The 23,351-nt window shown below is 32.6% G+C and overlaps 2 protein-coding genes across 4 annotated transcripts; one reads left to right on the top strand and one right to left on the bottom strand.

The window, feature by feature from the left end:
* Positions 1–10,898: 10,898 nt before the first annotated feature.
* LOC110665775 (uncharacterized) lies at positions 10,899–14,764 on the top strand. 3 transcript variants are annotated; one of them, XM_021826018.2, is made up of 3 exons: positions 10,899–11,154; positions 12,531–12,635; positions 12,716–14,764. In XM_021826018.2, exon 3 carries the CDS (start codon positions 12,849–12,851, stop codon positions 14,631–14,633), a length of 1,785 nt encoding a protein of 594 aa, XP_021681710.2. In that variant the 5' UTR covers positions 10,899–11,154; positions 12,531–12,635; positions 12,716–12,848; the 3' UTR covers positions 14,634–14,764. The 3 variants fall into 3 exon arrangements, with proteins under 3 accessions (XP_021681710.2, XP_021681718.2, XP_021681723.2); XM_021826026.2 differs by having other exon boundaries at positions 12,528–12,635; XM_021826031.2 differs by lacking the exon at positions 12,531–12,635.
* A 1,358-nt stretch (positions 14,765–16,122) lies between these two features.
* Positions 16,123–23,351, bottom strand: LOC110665792 (DEAD-box ATP-dependent RNA helicase 3, chloroplastic). The gene is made up of 10 exons (XM_021826052.2): positions 22,675–23,351; positions 21,935–22,071; positions 21,400–21,814; positions 20,891–20,989; positions 19,957–20,181; positions 18,669–19,046; positions 17,875–18,018; positions 17,681–17,776; positions 17,318–17,583; positions 16,123–16,575 (listed from the first exon to the last, which is right to left on the bottom strand). Exons 1-10 carry the CDS (start codon positions 23,164–23,166, stop codon positions 16,497–16,499), a joined length of 2,331 nt encoding a protein of 776 aa, XP_021681744.2. The 5' UTR covers positions 23,167–23,351; the 3' UTR covers positions 16,123–16,496.

Here is a 23,351-nt window from a genome sequence, read left to right as displayed (position 1 = left end):
ATTTTCTTCTGAACAAATAAGCAAATTTTTATTTTTTTAAAAAAAAGGGAGTACTTTGATACTGTTAGCAAATTGTACTTTTATTATAAAATTACAATATATCAGGTAACTGTTTGATTGATTAAAATATGATTTAATTTTATTAAAATAGATACACAAATCTAATACATATAATTATATAATTATAAATTATAAAACTGTTATGTAACATAAAAATTAAATTTCTTTGTGAAGAAGTTCCACACGGGGATTCAAAATAAAGCAGATGAAGTATGAGGCTTTTAGTATAGACATGAATTGAGAATTAAGTAAAATTAAGTAATACGGGAGGAAAAGTAAAATATATATATATATATATATATATAATCACTTAAAAATTTTAAATCATAATTATATTTTTTAAATTTTTTACGATATTGTTATAATAGATAAAATATAAAATTTATATTGGTTTTAGACTTGCTATTATCACAGAACTCATAAAATATTTGAATTGGATTACAATATAAAACTTTCAGGTAATGTTATAAATTGAGTGCATAAAGATACATTCAAAATATAAACCACATAAAATAATAAATTTAAATTGAAATTTTATATATTTAAATTGGAATGGGTTTTTTTATTCTTTTGAGTCAGATAAAAATTAGATTAAAATTGAGTTGACTTAGTTTAAATTAATAATTAAGAGGGTGTTTATCTTAACTTAAGCTTAAAAATAAACTTATTTGTCTACTTATGATATTTTTTTAGTTTATAAGCTAACCTTGTAAGTAGAGGTATGCAAACAGTCGGTTCGGTTCCGAACCGAACCAATAAAATCAAAAATTAAAAATAAAAAATTTTAAAAATCAAACCAAACCGATTAATAAAAATATCGGTTCAGTTCGGTTTTAAACCTATCAAACCAAAATTTATAAATTGAGCATTTGATTTCCAATTGGATTCGGTTCGATTTTAAACTTATCAAACCTAAATCTTGTAGTTCGATTCGGTTTTCTTTGATTTCCTTGATATATATATATATATATATATATATTAATAATTTCGATTCGATTCGATTTTTTATTTTTTATGAAAATAATCGAATCGAACCGAACCGATTGAACCGAATTGACTCGGTTTGGTTCGATTTTTCGGTTTAAACCGAAAACTGCTCTCCCCTACTTGTAAGTTAAAGAAAAAAAAAAATAAATTGAGGGAAAAAATGTAACTTGAAGGACCAACTTATATTTTTATGCCTATAAGTACTATACTCATAAATTAGCTTGATTGATTAAGTATATTATAATATTGTTCTCATTTAATTTTTAAAATTTCATCATAGATGACATTTGGTTTCCTTTTTAATCATTTTAATAATAAATATGTTTATATGTCATTTTTTTATCAAACACATCAACTATTTATTAATTACTTATAAACACAAATCAAATACATAAATATTTCAAATTTTAAGTACTTATAAATTTAAATTAGTTAATAAATACTTAGTGTTTATAAATTAATTTTCATAAGCTAGATCAAAGTCGAAGCTAAGATATCAACGAGACAAATTAATATTTTTTTTTAACAAAAAAAGGTAGATACCATTTATAGAAATCAAGTTTACATGGTCCCAAGTCCATTACAAATCACAATACACTTGGAGAGCATAATTAAATTCTAAAGTCTAGACCAAAAGCCTAATGCTTAACCCTTATTTGAAACCTTGGCCAATTCTAAGTAAACAGATCCCAACCATTATTCCCGCATAACATAGAAGGAAACAAAGCATCGCCACTGCGTTAGGTTCCACCAGATGCCGTAAAGACATCCACCACAACACTAAAAGAGGAAACTCCACCAATACATGGAAATGCTAGCTAAACACCCTCTCCCCAAACCAAGCAGAGATCCCCAACACAATGTCAACTCTAAGGCACAGGCAAGCCAGAAACCAGGCTCAAAGCTGAATTCAATAAACAAGGACTATGGGTGCCAGCGAACTGGGAGAGGCTTGGCAGTGCTTAAACTTCTCAATTTCATATAGTCCATAGGATTTGAGATCAACAACCATTTAGAATGGCAATGGATCAACTGTTGAGATGCCAGCTGGTAGGGAAAACACTAGAAACCAACCACTTACTTCATAACAAGCAGCATAGGAAGCCCCCTTAACTGATTGCACGCTTCAAACAATCAACATGCAGATTAGTCATAGACAGGTCCAATAAAGCCCTATCCAAAAGGCTACTAAAACTCCAAATTGGAGACTAAGGAAACTAGACAATGAAAAAAAAAAACAACTAAGAAAAACTACAAATGAACACAAACTAAAAACGAGGTGCGAATAGGGTCGACGGCCAAATGGCCTGGAACTCCCCTAAAACTAAATTGATGTTAAGCTTTAGCGAAAGGAGAGAGTCTTTTGGTTGACAATGCTAAAACATGAAGGTATTTCAAAAAAAAATATTATGTGGTATTCTCTTTTATAGTATTACCATATGACAAACACGTGATATTCTGTATTATTACATAATATTCTCTATTATACGTAAGTTATAAATTATTTAATAATTACCCTATTAATATCATAATAAGTAGTCATTTTCAACATATTAATATATATTAATTACATATATTTATATTTATATTATATATAAATAAAATTTAATTATTCATATTATGAAATCTTTATTAAAAAGTTTGTGAGATAAAAATAATAAAAAATAAAATTTAAAATAATTAATAAATAATTTAAAACATTACGTTATTTTTATATATTAAAATTTAAAAATATATATATATAAATTAAAATTGTTCATATCCACGTCTATGGGCAATTCTCGAATGACACGTAATATTCTTTTTTATAGTATTATCACATGACTAATATGTGACACTCTTCACCAGTCTACAATGTAGCCAAGCAAGGCATGTCACACTCGGTGCCGGAGCACCCTATCTTATCTTACTTTATTCCTTTAATAATTTGTTCTTATTATAAATTATAGTCTAAAGAGAAACTGACGGAGTTTCCTCTATTTTATTACCATTTGACGTATTTCACTATTTACCTGTTTAAAAATTTCAACAATAATTTCCAGTAATAATCTCATTCATACACATCATAATCATCTCAGTATTTCAAATATCATTTACGTATTCCATATTACATAATCATTCCCATACAAATCCATTTTTGCTTAATTTATACATAAAAATTTTCAAACTTCATTAAGATGCATGATTTACACACTAATTATATAAATTTATAATTTACATGATATACAAATTAATTACATATGACAGTGCCAATTTATTAGTTTGCATCACATACATATTAATTACATTTTCATAGTCACGTTATAACATAAGAAATATTTGTTATATACAAGATATATAATATGACTTATATGGGCCCTATCTACATGCATTGCTGAGGGGGTGACAACCTTGAGCACTCTGCAGATCAGAAATCTAAAATCTCAGTTTAATGTTCACTGGGTTTTATCTTCAATACCTACGCGTGGAAACAAATCCATCGCACTAAGCATTGCTGCTTAGTGGTACAATAATATAACAAATAAATAATATACAAATAAATATAGAAATAAAGCATGATTTGGGTAATCCAGAATTAATTTAATCTCGTACAAAATTTCTAATATTAACTATCTTTTTTCCTAATTTGTTTATTTCTCATTGGATGTGCTTAGTTCATAAATTTACAATAATAATATACAATATAAAAATAATCTAAAATTATTAAATTTATGTTTATATTATTATGTATGACACATTTGCAATGTTTATTTAAGTTATAGTTCTTTTGCTAATCTTTTTAATACCTCTTCAATATTTCCTAGGTTGTCTTAGATCATTTCATAATAATTAAAATTCTTAGAGTTATTTCATAATAGATAAATTTTAATATTAATCTAGTTCATTTCAGGTCTTTCAAATAAATAATTTCTTAGAGCTAATCTAATTTATTTCAGGTATTTCTAACTCGTTTATTTAATTTCTAATATTTTAGTTTCTAATATTCTTAATTTATTTTACTGTCCAAGTAACCTATGACAGGCTGACTAAACTGGATAAGCGGGTCTCTGGGCACTAGACACCATGGTGTCTCGAGTCGTCATACTATAGGATGTGAAATACGGAACATCAACCACGTATGCAATCAATATGGCTAAAAAGTCATGGTAACAAATAATCGAGCATACAAACCATGAATGTGGGCACAAAGCTTTACGCAGTACAGCTCAAATAATACCATATTGGCATATCAATCTATCCAATCTGATACACGTGTCTAGGTAATACATGGACACATTAGTACCATTTAATGTTAATATATTTTATTATTTCATTATAAGTTCCAATTATAATTTTTATCATTTTAATTCTGTTCCTAATAGAAGCATAAATTTCTAAATCATAATTCTACATAGTTTATATGTTCATCATAATTTATATATTCATTATATCATCCATATTGATCATAATTTACAACAATAGTTCTCATGTACCATAGTACTCAAAACATTCTTCTTTTCTCCAATAATGAGAACTAACGTCCCATTCATGCATTCATATAATCCATTTAATCATCACAATATTTATGTAGATTATCATTTATATTCCAAGTAATCCATGAACCATTCATGGATTTCAGATTAACTTAAATTTCTCTTCTTACTTATTTACTTTGAAATAACTCTGGTTATAGTCGATTGATTAATGATTGCCCATTCTCAAATTTATTTGATTCATTTATTCACTATAATATTTATATAAATTGCCATTCATAATTCAAAAAATATTTTGCTTACTAAGTATTTATAATTCACTTTTATTTCCTCTCATGTACCACTTATTGGGTAGGATATTATTATTATTGTTATAATTACAATGAAACATAAATCCTCATGATGACTTCATCTCATTATACATTTGACAATCTACTTATATTAATTACAATTTCATATTTCGAGTTGAATTGCTAATGTATTATGAATTATATTTGTAATGAGCATATAAGTTCTAACTATCTATTCCTTATGATTTAGATAAATTACCATTCATATTTCAAATAATTCATGAACATTTCATGGGTTTCAAATTTTTGGCCTTAATTTCCTTCTAAAAATTTGGCCAATATGCATAGTCTATTGGCCATACTTCCTTCATGGAAGTTGTTGCTTTACATGTTAATTTAAATATTTCCTTTTAAATCATTCACCTTAAAATAGTATAATTCTAATCATAATTAATTGATTAATGACCCTAGACAGTCTATAAATTTCAGAAATTTCTATCTCCTTTCTCATACAATTCTAAGCACTTAGGCTCAGAATTGATTTCAGGTTCTTACAATAAAGTCCTAGTTCTTACAATAAAGTCCTAGTTCTTCATCTTAATTATTCATATTATTTTGAATTATGTCAATCAAAGTTTTAGAACTCCAATTACGGTCAAATAACCATAACTGGTTCATTGTCTCCTTCTAATTCCAGAACCAGGCAGATTCTGGAATCCCAACTTTGTCCAATCATTTGGACATGTTACAGTTACATGTTAGCCTAAGGTTCTTCATATGAATTATTCTCCTAGGTTTTAGAGTCATTCAAATTCAAAAATTATAAGTTACTAATCACATCATATATTTAATATTTATAATGGCTTTTATAGTTTATTATATTATTTCACATAATTTAGTTATTACTATTCACAATACTATTCATACAAAATTATTGACTTTTTTATACTTAATAGATAGTCAAGTCCTAATCACACCATAATACCACATTTTAGGTTCTAAATTTATTGGCATTAATTGCCAATTACAATTCAAAGTTCCCTAGATGTATTTCTAAATTTTCTGTTTTGGTCACCTAAGTTTACTGTTCCATTGGACCTATTGACAGTGAGAATTTGGCTAAACTTTCTTCATCAAAGTTGTTCTTTAATGTGTCTTCTTTAATTTCCTTTTTGAATCACTCCATTTGGAGTTTTATAACTCAAGTTATGGCATTTTTGCCATAACTAGCCGGATTGTTCCAATTCCAGAATTCTGGGTAGAATTTAGTTCTGCCAGTTTTAGTGTTCTAATTTTGGTGGATAATTTCATTAGGTTATAGCCAGAATTTGGGTTTCTATTCTTCATGAAAGTTGTTCTAATATGTCTAAGCTTTCCATTTGTTCAAAAATCAGGTTATTATAACCTTCCTAGACAAAGTTATGGCCAATTGAACAAACATTATTTATTTGGTCAATTTTCTAGGTCCAGAATTGGTTACCCAGATTTAGTCAATTTTTAGGTCATCCTAAGTTGATTTTCTGGACAAGGTTTCTTCATCAAAGTTGTGAAATTATGACCCTAGTTTCACCTTTAATTTGCCTTGTACCAATTGAAGCTACACAAATTAAGTTATGGCTGCTCAAACACACTAGACTCAAGTCCGGACACCACTGGCACAACAGTACACTAAATCCTTAATCTAATGCCACAATTCACTTCATTTTGTAGTAAAACCTTACCAAATGGTCACTAATTGACTATTCAAATGTTCATTCACCATCACATGAATAAAACCCTAATTTTACTCAAAACCCTAATTCCCAAAATTTTAATTCTTGCACTACACATACACTTCAATGTTCTAATTACTGAATTCATGTCAAGGGGTCATCAATTTCCATTTTCAATTCAACTAAATCATCAAAACCCTAACCTATATAAGGCTGCCCAAAATTCAAGCTAATCAAACATGCATATTTTGTTTCAATTTTTGCAATTTCTCATCATATTCATGATCTTAACAAAGAGTACATAGAGAGAGAAAAGAGAATTAACACTAACCTCAATTGAAGAATTCCCAGCTTTCCCTAACTTCAAATTCATGTCTTCTTTTTACTCCCAAACTCTCAATCAAGGTCTATAGTTAAGTTTCTGTGTTAGGACTTATAAGAAATATGAAGAGGACTTAGGGTTTTATGAGCTTGATAAGCTCATCAATGAAGGATGGCATGGCAAAAGGGGTTCGGCTATGGAGAAAGAAAAAGGAAGATAAGCTGATCTTTATTGCATTTTAATCCCTTTTGTCTCTTATAAGTAGGCTTGTTAAATTTTAATTAGTGGGAAGCTTTTTATTGATGTCATCCTTATGTAATAATTAAATTAAATTTCATTTTATTTTATTTTTATTTTCTTTTTCTTATTTCTTTTATCATTTTTAATTAAATTATTCACATTTTATGTTATAATCCTTACTTACTTGAATGGACAAGTTGGTCAAAAATTATCTCTGCAGATGAAATGACCAAAATGTCCTTCATTTAGCTTATTCACTATAATATTTATATAAATTGCCATTCATAATTCAAAAAATATTTTGCTTACTAAGTATTTATAATTCACTTTTATTTCCTCTCATGTACCACTTATTGGGTAGGATATTATTATTATTGTTATAATTACAATGAAACATAAATCCTCATGATGACTTCATCTCATTATACATTTGACAATCTACTTATATTAATTACAATTTCATATTTCGAGTTGAATTGCTAATGTATTATGAATTATATTTGTAATGAGCATATAAGTTCTAACTATCTATTCCTTATGATTTAGATAAATTACCATTCATATTTCAAATAATTCATGAACATTTCATGGGTTTCAAATTTTTGGCCTTAATTTCCTTCTAAAAATTTGGCCAATATGCATAGTCTATTGGCCATACTTTCTTCATGGAAGTTGTTGCTTTACATGTTAATTTAAATATTTCCTTTTAAATCATTCACCTTAAAATAGTATAATTCTAATCATAATTAATTGATTAATGACCCTAGACAGTCTATAAATTTCAGAAATTTCTATCTCCTTTCTCATACAATTCTAAGCACTTAGGCTCAGAATTGATTTCAGGTTCTTACAATAAAGTCCTAGTTCTTCATCTTAATTATTCATATTATTTTGAATTATGTCAATCAAAGTTTTAGAACTCCAATTACGGTCAAATAACCATAACTGGTTCATTGTCTCCTTCTAATTCCAGAACCAGGCATTCGGAATCCCAACTTTGTCCAATCATTTGGACATGTTACAGTTACATGTTAGCCTAAGGTTCTTCATATGAATTATTCTCCTAGGTTTTAGAGTCATTCAAATTCAAAAATTATAAGTTACTAATCACATCATATATTTAATATTTATAATGGCTTTTATAGTTTATTATATTATTTCACATAATTTAGTTATTACTATTCACAATACTATTCATACAAAATTATTGACTTTTTTATACTTAATAGATAGTCAAGTCCTAATCACACCATAATACCACATTTTAGGTTCTAAATTTATTGGCATTAATTGCCAATTACAATTCAAAGTTCCCTAGATGTATTTCTAAATTTTCTGTTTTGGTCACCTAAGTTTACTGTTCCATTGGACCTATTGACAGTGAGAATTTGGCTAAACTTTCTTCATCAAAGTTGTTCCTTAATGTGTCTTCTTTAATTTCCTTTTTGAATCACTCCATTTGGAGTTTTATAACTCAAGTTATGGCATTTTTGCCATAACTAGCCGGATTGTTCCAATTCCAGAATTCTGGGTAGAATTTAGTTCTGCCAGTTTTAGTGTTCTAATTTTGGTGGATAATTTCATTAGGTTATAGCCAGAATTTGGGTTTCTATTCTTCATGAAAGTTGTTCTAATATGTCTAAGCTTTTCATTTGTTCAAAAATCAGGTTATTATAACCTTCCTAGACAAAGTTATGGCCAATTGAACAAACATTATTTATTTGGTCAATTTTCTAGGTCCAGAATTGGTTACCCAGATTTAGTCAATTTTTAGGTCATCCTAAGTTGATTTTCTGGGCAGGGTTTCTTCATCAAAGTTGTGACATTATGACCCTAGTTTCACCTTCAATTGGCCTTGTACCAATTGAAGCTACACAAACCAAGTTAGGGCTACCCAATCACACTGGACTCAAGTCCAGACCTGCAAGCACAACAGGGCAGTACACTAAATCCTTAATCTAATGCCACAATTCACTTCATTTTGTAGTAAAACCTTACCAAATGGTCACTAATTGACTATTCAAATGTTCATTCACCATCACATGAACAAAACCCTAATTTTACTCAAAACCCTAATTCCCAAAATTTTAATTCTTGCACTACACATACACTTCAATGTTCTAATTACTGAATTCATGTCAAGGGGTCATCAATTTCCATTTTCAATTCAACTAAATCATCAAAACCCTAACCTATATAAGGCTGCCCAAAATTCAAGCTAATCAAACATGCATATTTTGTTTCAATTTTTGCAATTTCTCATCATATTCATGATCTTAACAAAGAGTACATAGAGAGAGAAAAGAGAATTAACACTAACCTCAATTGAAGAATTCCCAGCTTTCCCTAACTTCAAATTCATGTCTTCTTTTTACTCCCAAACTCTCAATCAAGGTCTATAGTTAAGTTTCTGTGTTAGGACTTATAAGAAATATGAAGAGGACTTAGGGTTTTATGAGCTTGATAAGCTCATCAATGAAGGATGGCATGGCAAAAGGGGTTCGGCTATGGAGAAAGAAAAAGGAAGATAAGCTGATCTTTATTACATTTTAATCCCTTTTGTCTCTTATAAGTAGGCTTGTTAAATTTTAATTAGTGGGAAGCTTTTTATTGATGTCATCCTTATGTAATAATTAAATTAAATTTCATTTTATTTTATTTTTATTTTCTTTTTCTTATTTCTTTTATCATTTTTAATTAAATTATTCACATTTTATGTTATAATCCTTACTTACTTGAATGGACAAGTTGGTCAAAAATTATCTCTGCAGATGAAATGACCAAAATGTCCTTCATTTAACTTATTGAGCTAAAATCGTCTGTACCGATTTAGAAAATTTTTTTAGCATTTTCTTGGCATTCTATGGTCATCTAGGTTGTAATAACTCTTTACTGAGTCGCAAAAATTATTTTACAGGGTTCTCCTCGGGTCTAGGGTTACTAGTTGCCTTTACAGTCGCTTCACATTAGGTCACCCATCGCTGGAACTCTGGCTCATTTAACCTTAGTGCATTTCATTGCTTAAATTTTTTCTTAATTTTTCTTACTATTATTTGGTTTATTTCTGACTCCTCACTTTAGTTCAAATATCATTCAGACATTCTGACTATCCGAACAAACATTAGTCACCGAAACAGTAGAATGTACGGACTATCTAAAGTAAGGATGTCACATAATACGTGATATTCTCTTTCATAGTATTGATATATAGTATTTTCTATTATATTTATAAATTATTTAATAGTTACTTTATTAGTATTATAATAAGTAGCTATTATTATAAGATAAATTTATAATATATTAACATATATTAATTAATATTATGTATAAATATATTTTAATTGTTTTTATTATGAAATCTCTATTAAAAAGTCTAAGAGATAAAGCACTAAAAATAAAATTTAAAATAATTAATAAAAAAATTAAAATATTATATTATTTTTATATATTAAAATTAAAAAATATATATAAATTAAAATTATTAATAATCACGTGCATTAATGCAGACAAATCTCTAATTTATATATATTATGGAAGATAAATTGAAAATTGTCATTGTTATTTAAATTTAATTTTATATAATAATGAGTTTTATAATGTTAAAATAATTAATTTTATTAAATTTATCCTCTCATTAAACATATTTTAATTGAAAATTTAATACAATTATTCAATATAACAGTTATAAAATCCATTTTCGAGTTTATATTGTATATATTTTATGTAATTTAAGGTGTTTAATTTCAATTAATTGATAAGAGAGGGGACCAATTTTAGAAAAAGAAGAAAGTGAGAGTACATAATGCAAATATACAAAAATAAAATGAAAAGAAAGCTTCACATAAGATTATCGGAGAAAACAATCTCTGGCAAGGTTTCTGTTGAGTTTCGGTCCACCACCTTCATCTCCGCCTCCACCTCCATCTCCTTCAATTGCCCACGACCTTAAAGGCCTCAGGTCCTCCAATACCCAACACCACTGCAACAGAAGAAACCCATCACACAAGGAAGGAAGCAAGAACATAAAAGGACCAAAACCCTTTCTGTACTACCACCACAGGCCATAACAGGTGCTTCTCTTCCTCCTCTTTTTCTACACAGTACAAGTATACAACTGCTGCTTTTTTGAGATTTTGGGTTACTGTTTGTGGGTTTCTCAAATTGGATTCTTCCAATTCTTTTGGGGGGTCGGATCCGTTATGAGAATGCCGATTCCCTTTCCATTTTTGGGTTTTGTTATAGTCCTTGCGTTTTTTGTTTTTGGGAATTGTTTTTTTTTTCTTCGTTCAAATTTTGGTTTTGGTCTTCATAAGCATTTTTCCCTTTTTCTTGAGCTGCATTTACCTTGAAGAGAATTATAGTCCACGCAGATGGAGAATTCAAACCTTTCAATTAGTGACGATTTGGCTTAGGAATAGTAGTCAGAAGTTGTTGCGAAGTGGCAGGGACTTAGATAGGTCTTTTTGCTATTACTCTGGGTGGCGTTTAGCGTCAAAGGGATTTGCATTTTCGCTTCATGAGGGAATGCTTGAGTTTTAAACGCAGTCCACAACTTTGAAGATGTCCACTGGGAATGCGTAATTAGGACCCTTATTTGGGTGACTGCTGAATGGTTAATGATGATCCATAAGTATAATGGCTGTTATGATAGAGTTGGGTTTGATGATTTGGTATAGAGATATAAATTTATAGACTTATCAAAGGATGCTCTAAGTTAAGTAATTGGAAGAAGATTGTTCAACACATAGGATTCTTCACCGATCTAACAATCTATTATTTCTCTTGGACATTTCAATTTTCATGTTAGGGTTAATAATATAATTTTTCAATTAACAAATGGGTTCCCTAGTTTACCAATAGTCAGATTGACTTGGTGAACAGTAGGTACAGAACATTGCTTTGGAGTCTATCAGACTATAAGATGGAATGTTAAAATTTGTGATGAGTGTGTCTTACATGGAGAAGACTTATGCAAAAGCAAATTAAGAATGCTGTAGGATTAGCAAACAAAGTTTCCTGGTTTCTAAGAAAATTAATCTAATTTTGTTAAATTTTGATGATTATGCGCTGCTGAGGTTCAATTAAATCAAGTGGCTATAGAAGGAGATTTCCCATCCCTGCTTATAATTGTTATCGAAGTTGTCTATGTTCTTTCTAGGGGTAAGCATTATATGGTGAAAACTTAATTACCAAACTAAACAAATGTTGTTTTGTCTATTTGGTTTGGTTACTCTAAATTTTGATTTTATTTGGTTTTGACCTTTGAAAGCTGAACTATCCCAAGATCCTTAATTTCCCATTCACCACTCCCTCTCTCTCTCACCCCCCGCACACAACAACCCCACCCCCCGCCCCACCCCAACCAAAAACACCTACACCTGCACGCATTACGATAAAAATATCTGAGATGTACAAAATTTGCTCATGGTTTTTCTTGGTCCAGCAGGTGCTTTGTTCTTAATGAGTAAACCAATTACCAGTGGATTTGATTGCAATGATCTTATTCTGTCAAGATGGTCCTTTCCATTTCACTGCTTGTTAATTGAACCTGGTATAGTTCTTTTTCTTTGGATGTGTTGACCTGGAGTTATGTTTATTTTTAGTTTCCTTACTCGTGGTCTTCTATTGCAGTATCCATATCTGACTGGAGTTTGCAGTAGCTGTGTTTTGAGAAATATCATTTTAGAACTGATTCAATTCTGTATGCAGCACAAAGGAAGAGGGGAAATCACATAAATCTGGTGCTCCTTATTTTGGTGGATTCATGGCTGATCATGCTTTAGTTGTGCCTGATGTTTCTCTTCCTTTGATAGAACATAGTTTAGTTATTGGACAAGAATTTCCTGATGTTGAAACTTGCAGAAGAACATTGAAAGATATTGCTATAGCCCTGCATTTTGATCTTCGGATAGTGAAATCAGATCGAAGCCGGTTTATAGCCAAGTGCTCCAAAGAAGGTTGTCCGTGGCGTGTCCATGTTGCAAAATGCCCCGGAGGTCCAACCTTTACAATTAGAACGTTACATGGAGAGCATACATGTGAAGGAGTCCGCAACCTGCACCATCAGCAAGCATCAGTAGGTTGGGTAGCCAGATCTGTAGAAGCCCGAATTCGGGATAATCCACAATACAAACCAAAGGAAATCCTACAAGATATCCGTGACCAACATGGGGTTGCTGTGTCTTATATGCAAGCTTGGCGTGGAAAGGAGCGCAGCATGGCTGCACTTCATGGTACTTTTGAAGAAGGGTACCGCCTTCTGCCTGTGTATTGTGAGCAGATAAGGAAAACAAACCCAGGGAGCATTGCTTCGGTTTTTGCTACTGGACAGGAAAATTGTTTCCAGCGCCTCTTTATTTCTTATCGTGCATGTATTTATGGGTTTATAAATGCTTGTAGGCCACTTCTGGAACTTGACAGAGCACATCTTAAAGGAAAATATTTGGGTACATTACTTTGTGCTGCAGCTGTTGATGCTGATGATGCATTATTTCCTCTGGCCATTGCTATTGTTGATACAGAAAGTGATGAAAATTGGATGTGGTTCATGTCAGAATTACGTAAGCTCCTTGGAGTAAATACTGATAACATGCCTAGACTTACAATACTGTCTGACAGGCAAAGAGGCATTGTAGAGGCAGTTGAAACGCACTTTCCTAGTGCTTTTCATGGATTTTGTTTGCGTTTTGTTAGTGAAAACTTCCGTGATACATTTAAGAATACAAAGTTAGTGAATATATTTTGGAATGCTGTTTATGCCCTTACAACAGCTGAATTTGAAAGCAAAATCTCTGAGATGGTAGAGATTTCACAAGATGTTATGACATGGTTTCAACACTTTCCTCCTCAACTTTGGGCAGTGGCATATTTTGAGGGCATGCGATATGGCCATTTTACATTGGGGATCACTGAGTTGTTGTATAATTGGGCTCTCGAATGTCATGAGCTTCCAATTGTGCAAATGATGGAGCATATGCGTAATCAGTTGGCATCTTGGTTTAATGATCGTCGGGATATTGGTATGAGGTGGACCTCAATTCTTGTTCCATCTGCTGAGAAGCGGATTCTGGAGGCAATTGCAGATGCCCGTTGCTATCAAGTCCTACGTGCAAACGAAGTTGAGTTTGAGATTGTGTCAACTGAGCGGACAAATATTGTGGATATAAGAAGTCGTGTGTGCTCGTGTCGCCGTTGGCAGCTCTATGGTTTACCTTGTGCACATGCTGCTGCTGCACTTATTTCTTGTGGACAAAATGCCCATCTATTTGCAGAACCCTGTTTCACAGTTGCAAGTTATCGAGAGACTTACTCACAGATGATAAACCATATTCCAGATAAAAGCCTATGGAGGGAACCAGGTGAGGGAACTGAAGGTGGAGGTGCCAAGGTTGATATCACAATACGCCCACCCAAAACTCGGCGGCCTCCTGGAAGACCAAAAAAGAAGGTGCTTCGTGTAGAAAACTTTAAGCGTCCGAAGAGAGTTGTTCAATGTGGTCGCTGTCATTTGTTAGGACATTCTCAAAAGAAATGCACAATGCCACTATGAACAGGAGATAGCTTCTTAACATTTCTTTCATTTCTTATTCTGGAATTACAAAAGAATCCATGGTGTGTTTGTAATCTGATGTATGTTTGAACTATTTCATAGAATAACAAGGATCTAATCCTTTTGGTATAGTTCTATGTGCATATGGTAGAAGCATTTTTGTGTTTTTCACATTTAGTTTGATAAGAACGGTCTAGTTACTGTAACCAGTCAGAAATACTTTCAATGCATATTTTTCTGCATTACATGGTAGTTATTATGCAGGAAATTGATATTTTAAATCTATCAATTGGCTGTGCTGAGTTTTCTGTTTGTCAATGTTCTATGCAGACTAGTCATCCTGTAATTAGCAATATCTCCACTGGCAGAAAGCAACTAACAGTGTTTTATAGGGTTTAAAATACAAGTTCAGTGAAGAATGTCTTGAATGAGACAGGTAGAGCATCAAATGTGTCTGATGGTCAAATTTTCATTCTAGATTTGATAATGGTAGTCTGCACGGTACAATCTCTGACAGGTTCAGCGAGCACATGTCTGGAAGGAGAATCACAGCTTGGCCAACTGATTGAGAAGCACTAGCTCAATGTTGCAACAAGCCAACAACAGTACTTGGAGATTGCATAATAAGCTTATCAGACTAATTTGCCTTTGTGTTGATTTGTCAAACTGAAGTGTTGGTTCCAGGCCGGAACCAAAACTGGACTGGCGGTTTGAGGGATCAGAAACGGATCAAAGGGTCTCCCTGATTCTAGTTCTGATCTAAATTTGGTTTTAATTTTGGTTTCGATTTTGATTTTGATTCAATCTAATTTTGATATTTTATTTTTTTAAAGAAAAAATGATTTGATCGGAAACTGGATTGATTGGTTCTAATTTGGTTTAAGTCCTATTTCAGTAAATCAGGATTTGACCAAATTCAATTTCAAATTAATTCGGTTACTTTTCGGTCTAGTTCCAAACAGGACAGTGACCACTTCTAATGAGTTCCTGATCGTGGTAAGGCATCTGACTTGATAAAAGCTACTAGAATATTAGGAGTTCTGGATTAGAAGAAGTTAGGAATTTTAGCCTATGATATTAAATTGCATTTACTATTTTTCTTGCGGAGAAGATAGATATCTCTTTGACTGTTCATTCTGTTTTTAAGATTGCTATCTACAATATAATTCATTTCTACTTTTTTTTTATTATTAATGTGGATTTAAATTTATAATTTCACAAATATAAAGATAATTACAATTTTATAAAGTTAAAGTTCCTTAAACTTGGTTTAGTAATTAGTACTTGTTAAATAGAAGAAGAGCTATGTTGTTAGCTTATGCATTCCCATGGCTTGCTTTCCTACACTCAAATCAGATTAATTTTTTAATATTCTAAATGGAACAGTTGATTGCAAGTTAATTAAGCCTCTTTCTATTTTTTCTTTGCAATATGACTTCTGGGCCATCTCTAAGCCACATCACAGGGTTTCTAGCTAATGGGATAATCATTTTTAACTTTCTAACACTTCACTTTTCAGTTAATTCTAACCAAATAATTACATAACAAGAGGTATGTGGTTTGAATCTCCCTTGCAAAATATGAGTGAGAGGGAGCAAAAGAAAACGTACAACTAAACAGAATCAAAGATTAACAATGTCACTGCCTAAATAAAATCCCATTACAATGGATTATCCTTTCAGACAGCAGTGGTTGGGAGAGGGAGGGAGAGAAGGGTAGAGATTAAAACTCGGTTCCCCCAACTCCTTCCCTGGGAAAATTACAGGGCCTATGGTTGCAAACAAAAGAGCTGAACAGGAACTCCCACCAGCAACCTGTAACTTGTTCTGTTTGCTGACAAACCTGATTTTTACAGGATCAGAACTAAAAGGCTCCCCGGTTAGGACAATCTGATGCTCTGTGCCCAGGCTGCCCACAGTTAAAACAAGCACCTCCAAAGCTTCTGTAATGAAAATCAAAATATACTCAGTTTTTAAATAAATATATGTATATTTGATCAAAATTAAGTTGTGATAACATTCTAGTATTCTACAAGAAAAACATCCTCAAAAGCCTTAACCATACGAAAACATAAATGTCAAACACAACTTCCATTAGAAAAATCATAAAATGGGAGGAAAAGGCAAAAATGGCAGCATCAGGAGTGTACAACTGCTATCATTCCCATTAAGGGGACTGAAACTCCGCTCGAAAATACAATTACCAGCTTAAATATGACTCCTTTTCATAATGGAAAAACAAAATGGCAAAAAACTTTTTGAAGACGGTCACCTGTTACAACAATGGAAATGGAAGCAAGTTCTGACAAAGATTAAAAATATTAATAATAAATAAAAATTCCTCATCCTATTTCCATAATGGCTTAATACAAGATATCTTGGTAAAGACACTTTTGTTTTACCCCTTCACAACCACGAGCACTGCACAGACATCCTATTTCCATAATGGCTTAATACAAGATATCTTGGTAAAGACACTTTTGTTTTACCCCTTCACAACCACGAGCACTGCACACACTAATTCTCATGCTTCCATTCTTGTATCAGATTTCAGCAAAGAGAAAAAAAAATTGTTTCTCTGTGCTTTAAATGTGAATCAACTCAGCCATATCAGACAGTCAACATAAGAAGCACCATAAAACAACCCCAGATAAAGCACCAAGTTTCTTATGCAGAATTATATACCTGTCCCGTGGTGACGGCCTACTTGATCTTCTACCACTAATCAGCCAATCATCGCTGCTCCTGCTTCTTGAATAGCTTCGAAGACCATGTTGTCCACGCCTATATGTATCTTCAGCATCATCAGAAAAATCTCGACCACCGCCCCAACCCCGGGAAGCTCTAAAACCTCTCTGGCCTCCCCTACTGCCTCCTCTAGCACCTCGATCCCTGCTAGAAAACCTGCCATAGTAATCACTAGGAGGCCCATCATCTTGTAATGAAGGCAACTGCAAACAATTCAATAAAATATTTTATTACCTCAAGTCAATAAACAGTAATATGTGTTCATATAGAGATAATAAGACAGGGACCAAAATAAAAGACCTTTGTGATTTTAGAAATATTATTTCCAGGTGGCAATTGCTTATTCAATAACTCTTTAGCAATCTCCTCTGGAAGATCAAAAACTGCCCCTTGAACCTGACAAAAAAAAAATCACTTACTCATTTTGAAGAAGTCAATGCATCAATCAATAAACACTTAACTCAAAATGTTTGCAACAGGGTGCTAAACCATACCTTTTCATCAGCAATCAAATATATTTTTCCAACTTCATCAGCAGCAGCAGTATAAACATCATTAAGAAAACCAGTGACAGATCTAACAGACAAGTACCCTCTAGAATAACTTGGATCCCTTGTCAACTGCAATGTTATCCATCCCTGAAACGCAAGGGTCCAGTTCAAATTATTTGCACGAGACTGCAAATATTGACTAGATAGATAGGAATCCAAATAAAGAAAAGGAACAATACAACTCTACATGAAAACAAATTCTAGGTTTGAACTGCTACGTAATCACTAGCATTGCACAAAAATACTTCCTTGAGCAGTTCTCTTCTAAGTAAGTAGTTGGTAAAATAATAATATATCAATTATAGGTTCCTATGAATGGGTGTGCATTTTAAATGAAAGGATTTTTTTGGTCATATATTTTACTTTAAATTGCTTAAATGGTGCTCATAATACAGATGATTTCTTTAGCTGGATATATTAATTAATGGAAATTGATAAAATGGAGGAAAACTTGTTTTGTACTGGTTAACAAGTTGTAATTTCAATTACACACTCTTTTACAAGTCCAGATCTTTATTTAACATTTAACAATTTGAACTAAAAACTCAATTTTAAACTCTTGATCTCCAGATTCCTTATCCAAACATAAGTATGTAAACTTAGGAAAGCCATGATATCCTTAAACATAAAATCACGCATTGGTCAGAATCTAAAATCAGATTTCACAATGAAAATGCCCACCAGAAAAACCAAGGACTTGCAAAATACAATTTAGAAATTTGATGGCAGGAGGTTACCTGCTCATGGTTAATAAGAGACCGAGATGAAGGAGGTTGGGAAAATCCACTCAAATGTGCAAGTGCAGCAGCAAGAGCACTTGTGCCTTGTTCTTCAATCAATCTCTGGGCAGTTGGGGTGAAAAATTCAACAGACTCAGGGTGCACTCCATTTAGAGCAGCGAGCACTTGCTCAGCTGATGACTCCAAAACCTGCTCAGTTGCTGGTGGACTAACAAACTCAAACTTGCACCCCACATCACGCTCAAGGGATCTAACTGTCCTCCTTTGACTGCCAGTGAACATCAGAATGGCAGTACCTTCCTTGCCTGCACGTCCAGTACGACCAGATCGATGCACAAAAGTTTCGGGATCATTGGGAAGTTCATAATGGATAACCTGGAAAAAGGTGCAAAAGAGGCTAAAGGTTATTAACATTTTGCTAATCCAATTGGAATTTGACTGTTGGAGTGAGAATTAGAGGAAATGGAAAATTTTCCACAGAAAAGGTCGTGTGTGAAAAACAAAATACAAACTAGCTATGACAAATTATGCTAAATGTTCAATTTCAACCGTGCACTTATTGGAGATGTTCAATTTAGCCTATTTTCAACTTTTTGCATAAATTAACACATAAATTTCAATTTGAGCTCAATTTAATCCAAAAATTAAAATTTCTTAGCTAAATTTCTTGATTTAGAAAAAAAAGTTCAATTTCTTGATTTAGCCCAAAAATCAAGAATTCAATTTCTTGATTTTCTTTATTTCTAGGCTAAATTGAGCTTAAATTGAAACTTCTTGATTAATTTGAACAAAAAGTTAAAAATGGCTAAATTAAACATCCCCAATAAGTACAGGAGGTGAAATAGAGCATTAACCCTGAAAAAGTATCAATGTCTCAGATATTGTAGCTTCAGGGCATCCCAAACATGCACCTCGTAAATGCAAACTCCTTCAAATGTTCACACACTGCAAAATAATAAATTCAACATTTTCTCCAAAATAATGCAATGTAATGTCACATTGTTCTGCTGCATACATAAGTTAATCTTTATTAACAGCGGTTATAAGAATTTCCTAGATTTAGATTTTTAATTGATAAGGTATGGACTAGTTCTGCATGCCATCCTTAATAATTTTTTAAAAACAACAACAAAAAAGATTATGGAATTATTAAAAAAAAAAAAAAAAAATTGTTCCTAGTTCAACAATGTGCAATAGTGCACTGCCAACTAAAAAAGTTTTATTAAATTCAAGGGAATGGAAAGTTCTTAATATAAGGATTATGAATGCAATTTCATGACCTTACCAAATCAACATTTGGAATATCAAGCCCACGAGAAGCAACATCTGTGGCAACAAGCACTGTAAATTTTCCTTGCCGGAAACCATTTAAAGTTCTCTCTCTCTGATGCTGAGATATATCACCATGCAATGCCTCAGAAGCTATACTATTTGTTAATGCCATTGAGACTTCATCAGCATCTCGTTTAGTCTGAGTAAAGATAATAGTCTTTCCACCCTTTGCATAAACCTGAGCATAATGACAATATTCAGTTCTTCAAAACATTGAGTTTTCCCAAAAAATGATCAATACCAAACCTACAAATAATGAATAACATAGAAGTGCATTAATGAACACAATGGGTTTATAGCATGCAAGAGACAAACAACAGCCACAGATTTGAATGTGTGCTTTTAACTTGAATTTGTAACAAAATGAAATTAATTTTAAAATCAAGTTTTGTTCTTCAGAAATACAAATACAAATAAAGAAACTATAAATGAGAATCTACACATTTGTGTAAGTAAATCCCACTATCCTAGTATTATATGACTCCCTGTATTGATAATATAAATGCGACATGCATGACCAAGATAGTGATAGCGTTATTTTGGATGCTTCATGGTGATGCTTCCACAAGTCCAATTTCCCAATGTTCATTCCTTGCATATGGTCAGCCGTGTCCTCTTAATCACAACAAAGTAACCAAGTCAACTTAAAAACCCTACAATCTTTCCAACAACTCTTACTCTCTGTAGATTCTTGGCGAAATTTTGTATCTTAACATGCAATATTTATATTCTGAACATGCAAAATCCTTCATAAATTATCAGGAAATGCATACGAATATAAGAAACTCATCAAAACAGCAGAAACTCATGCAGGGTCCAGCTTTCATAGGAAGTTCAGCAAGTAATTGGATAAATAGATTTCAATGGAATGGATTGCTGATTCATACTGTCACGAGATCACTAAGAATGCTCCGCTTTGATGTCGCAGTGGTTGATATGGCATAGAGTTTGATTCCTTCTGCCAACTTTTCCTCTTGGTCACCAACCTGCAAAAGGTATCAACAACAAAATCCAAGGTTTAATTTCAAAATCAGTAAATCTTATACATGTAAACTATCATCCTTAGTTTATTATCACTCTTCAGAGAACAAAAACTAGCATCTATACATTTGACATAATAGATGTAGCCATTAGACAACAAATACCATATAGTGACATTATCTTTCACTTCCTACTACATATTAAGGTCCCCCTTTTAGACAGCACATCTAAAACTTCAAAGCATACTTCTAGGCAAAGTTTCAAACTATGATTTGCAGAATGAATAAGCTATACTTTCAAATCCGCAACAACTTCAACTTAAGTAACATGCAAATCTCAAATTAGTAAGTAAAAACAATCAAAGAAAATGAAAAAAATTAAAGCGAACAAAGAATAAGAAGAAAATGGATTTTACCAAATCAATTTGAAGAGGGTTGTCCAAATATTTCCTCGCCAACTTTTTCACCCAAGTAGGCATGGTTGCAGAGAAAAGCATGCTTTGTCGTTTTGATGGGAGATTTTCTAAAATTACTTCCACATCTTCCTCAAAACCAAATGAAAGCATCTGATCAGCTTCATCAAGGACCAAATACTCAACTTCTCCCAATTTAAGGCTATTGCTGTTGATCAAATCAATGATTCGACCTGGAGTTCCAACCACAACATCAACCCCACGAGAAAGAGCATTTCGCTGTGTGATATATGAAACCCCTCCATAAACACAAACAGTATTCAAGTAATGTGCAGTCTCATTAATTTCTTTCTCCACTTGCTTTGCTAATTCCCGAGTTGGTGCTAGGACCAAAACTCTGGGAAGCCGACCAGTTCGTCTGTAAAGGACCAAAAAAATAAATAGATTGAACAGAATTCAATGGCATTTGGTGACATTATTGACTCGTTTGCTTAGCATCTTCAACAAAGCATTTAAATTATTGAGATCTGATTTATACCTCTGTGGACTTGTTTGTGTAGTATCTTCAGTAAGGCGTTTAATTATTGGGATACCAAAGGCTAAAGTCTTTCCAGTCCCGGTCTTTGCCCGAGCTATGAGATCTCTACCTTCTAGTGCCGGAATTAGAACAGCCCTCTATATCATTGAAGAGAAACAAATAAGAAAAGAAAAGGCTTGCCCTTAAAAGATACTAAATATAAATTGAGAGAAAAATAATAACCACCAATTGTCACCCTTTTCCACCATGATTCTACGTAAATATTTGCCATTCTCACCAAACTAATGGAAAACCCTCCAATAGGATTCAATTCAGAACAGATAAAATGCCAAGCGTGTCAGTATAATGGGATATTTTGTCTGTGTAAGTGATTAGCTAATAGAACTACAGTATACAAGATGGCGAAAGAGCATCTACACAAACTCAAAACAAGTGCATACTAAAATAGAAAAAGCATGAAAAGTACGCACATATGCATAAAAAATAGAGAGGGTTGAGCCAAACAATCTTGCATTTCCTCAAAAGCAATAGCAACATTTTCGATGAAATGGATAGCCATTCACAAACATTAGTGAATAAAAACTGAATACAAAACAAATGGGCACAACCCACAAAATTTCAACTTTCGTTTAGATGTCTCACAAAGAAATGAGACGACATAGTTTCACCTTTCCTCTGTTTGTATTCTTCTCGAAAACTTAAAATTAAAAGAGGGAGAGAGAGAGATAGAAAAAGAATACCTGAATGGGGAAAAGATGAGTAATTCCACGTTTCTCAAGAGAGTCAACAAGTCTCTGGGGCAAACCCAACTTAGAAATGGCAAGTTCATCTTCATCAGGAAGACTCTCACCACCGGCGGTCTCAGTTTCAGACTCATAGTCTCTGCTTCCAACATCATCATCATCATCATCATCATCAAAATCAGGGAGGCCGCCACTGAGGCCTTTGAAGGCCTCTTCACTGAGAATAGAATTGGAAGTAGCAATAGCAGAAGGAACAAAAGAAAGCCCATGTTTATAGTGGGCACTACTCTGAAGAACCAAAGGGGGTCTCCCTCCTCCACCTCCACCTCCGCCACTGGCCACCAAAGAACTGAAGTGAGACTTCTCACACGAGTGCAGGGAAAAAGAAGAAGAGGATAAAGTGGGATTTGCTGAGTGGGGCCTCCTAGATGAAAGTTCTATAGAAGGAGTATGGAGGATAGAGGAAACTCCAATCACCGAAGAAGCCATTAGTGTAGGTAAAGTGAGTTTGGGAAGGAAGATGGGAGTGGGAATGGAGAGGAAATGAGAAAGAGAGACTTAAGAGAGGATAATGGCAGAGTGTGAGGGAAAAGTGCCGCCTTGAAAATGTAAGACTCACACAGCTCCACCTCGGTTACTATCCTGTTTCCCCTTCACCTCTTATTAGAGATTTT

The sequence above is a fragment of the Hevea brasiliensis genome, chromosome 3 (genome assembly GCF_030052815.1).
Source record: "Hevea brasiliensis isolate MT/VB/25A 57/8 chromosome 3, ASM3005281v1, whole genome shotgun sequence".
Taxonomy (NCBI): Eukaryota; Viridiplantae; Streptophyta; class Magnoliopsida; order Malpighiales; family Euphorbiaceae; genus Hevea; species Hevea brasiliensis.
The sequence above is the reverse complement of the archived record's forward strand: the minus strand, read 5'-3'. Positions and strand labels throughout refer to the sequence as shown.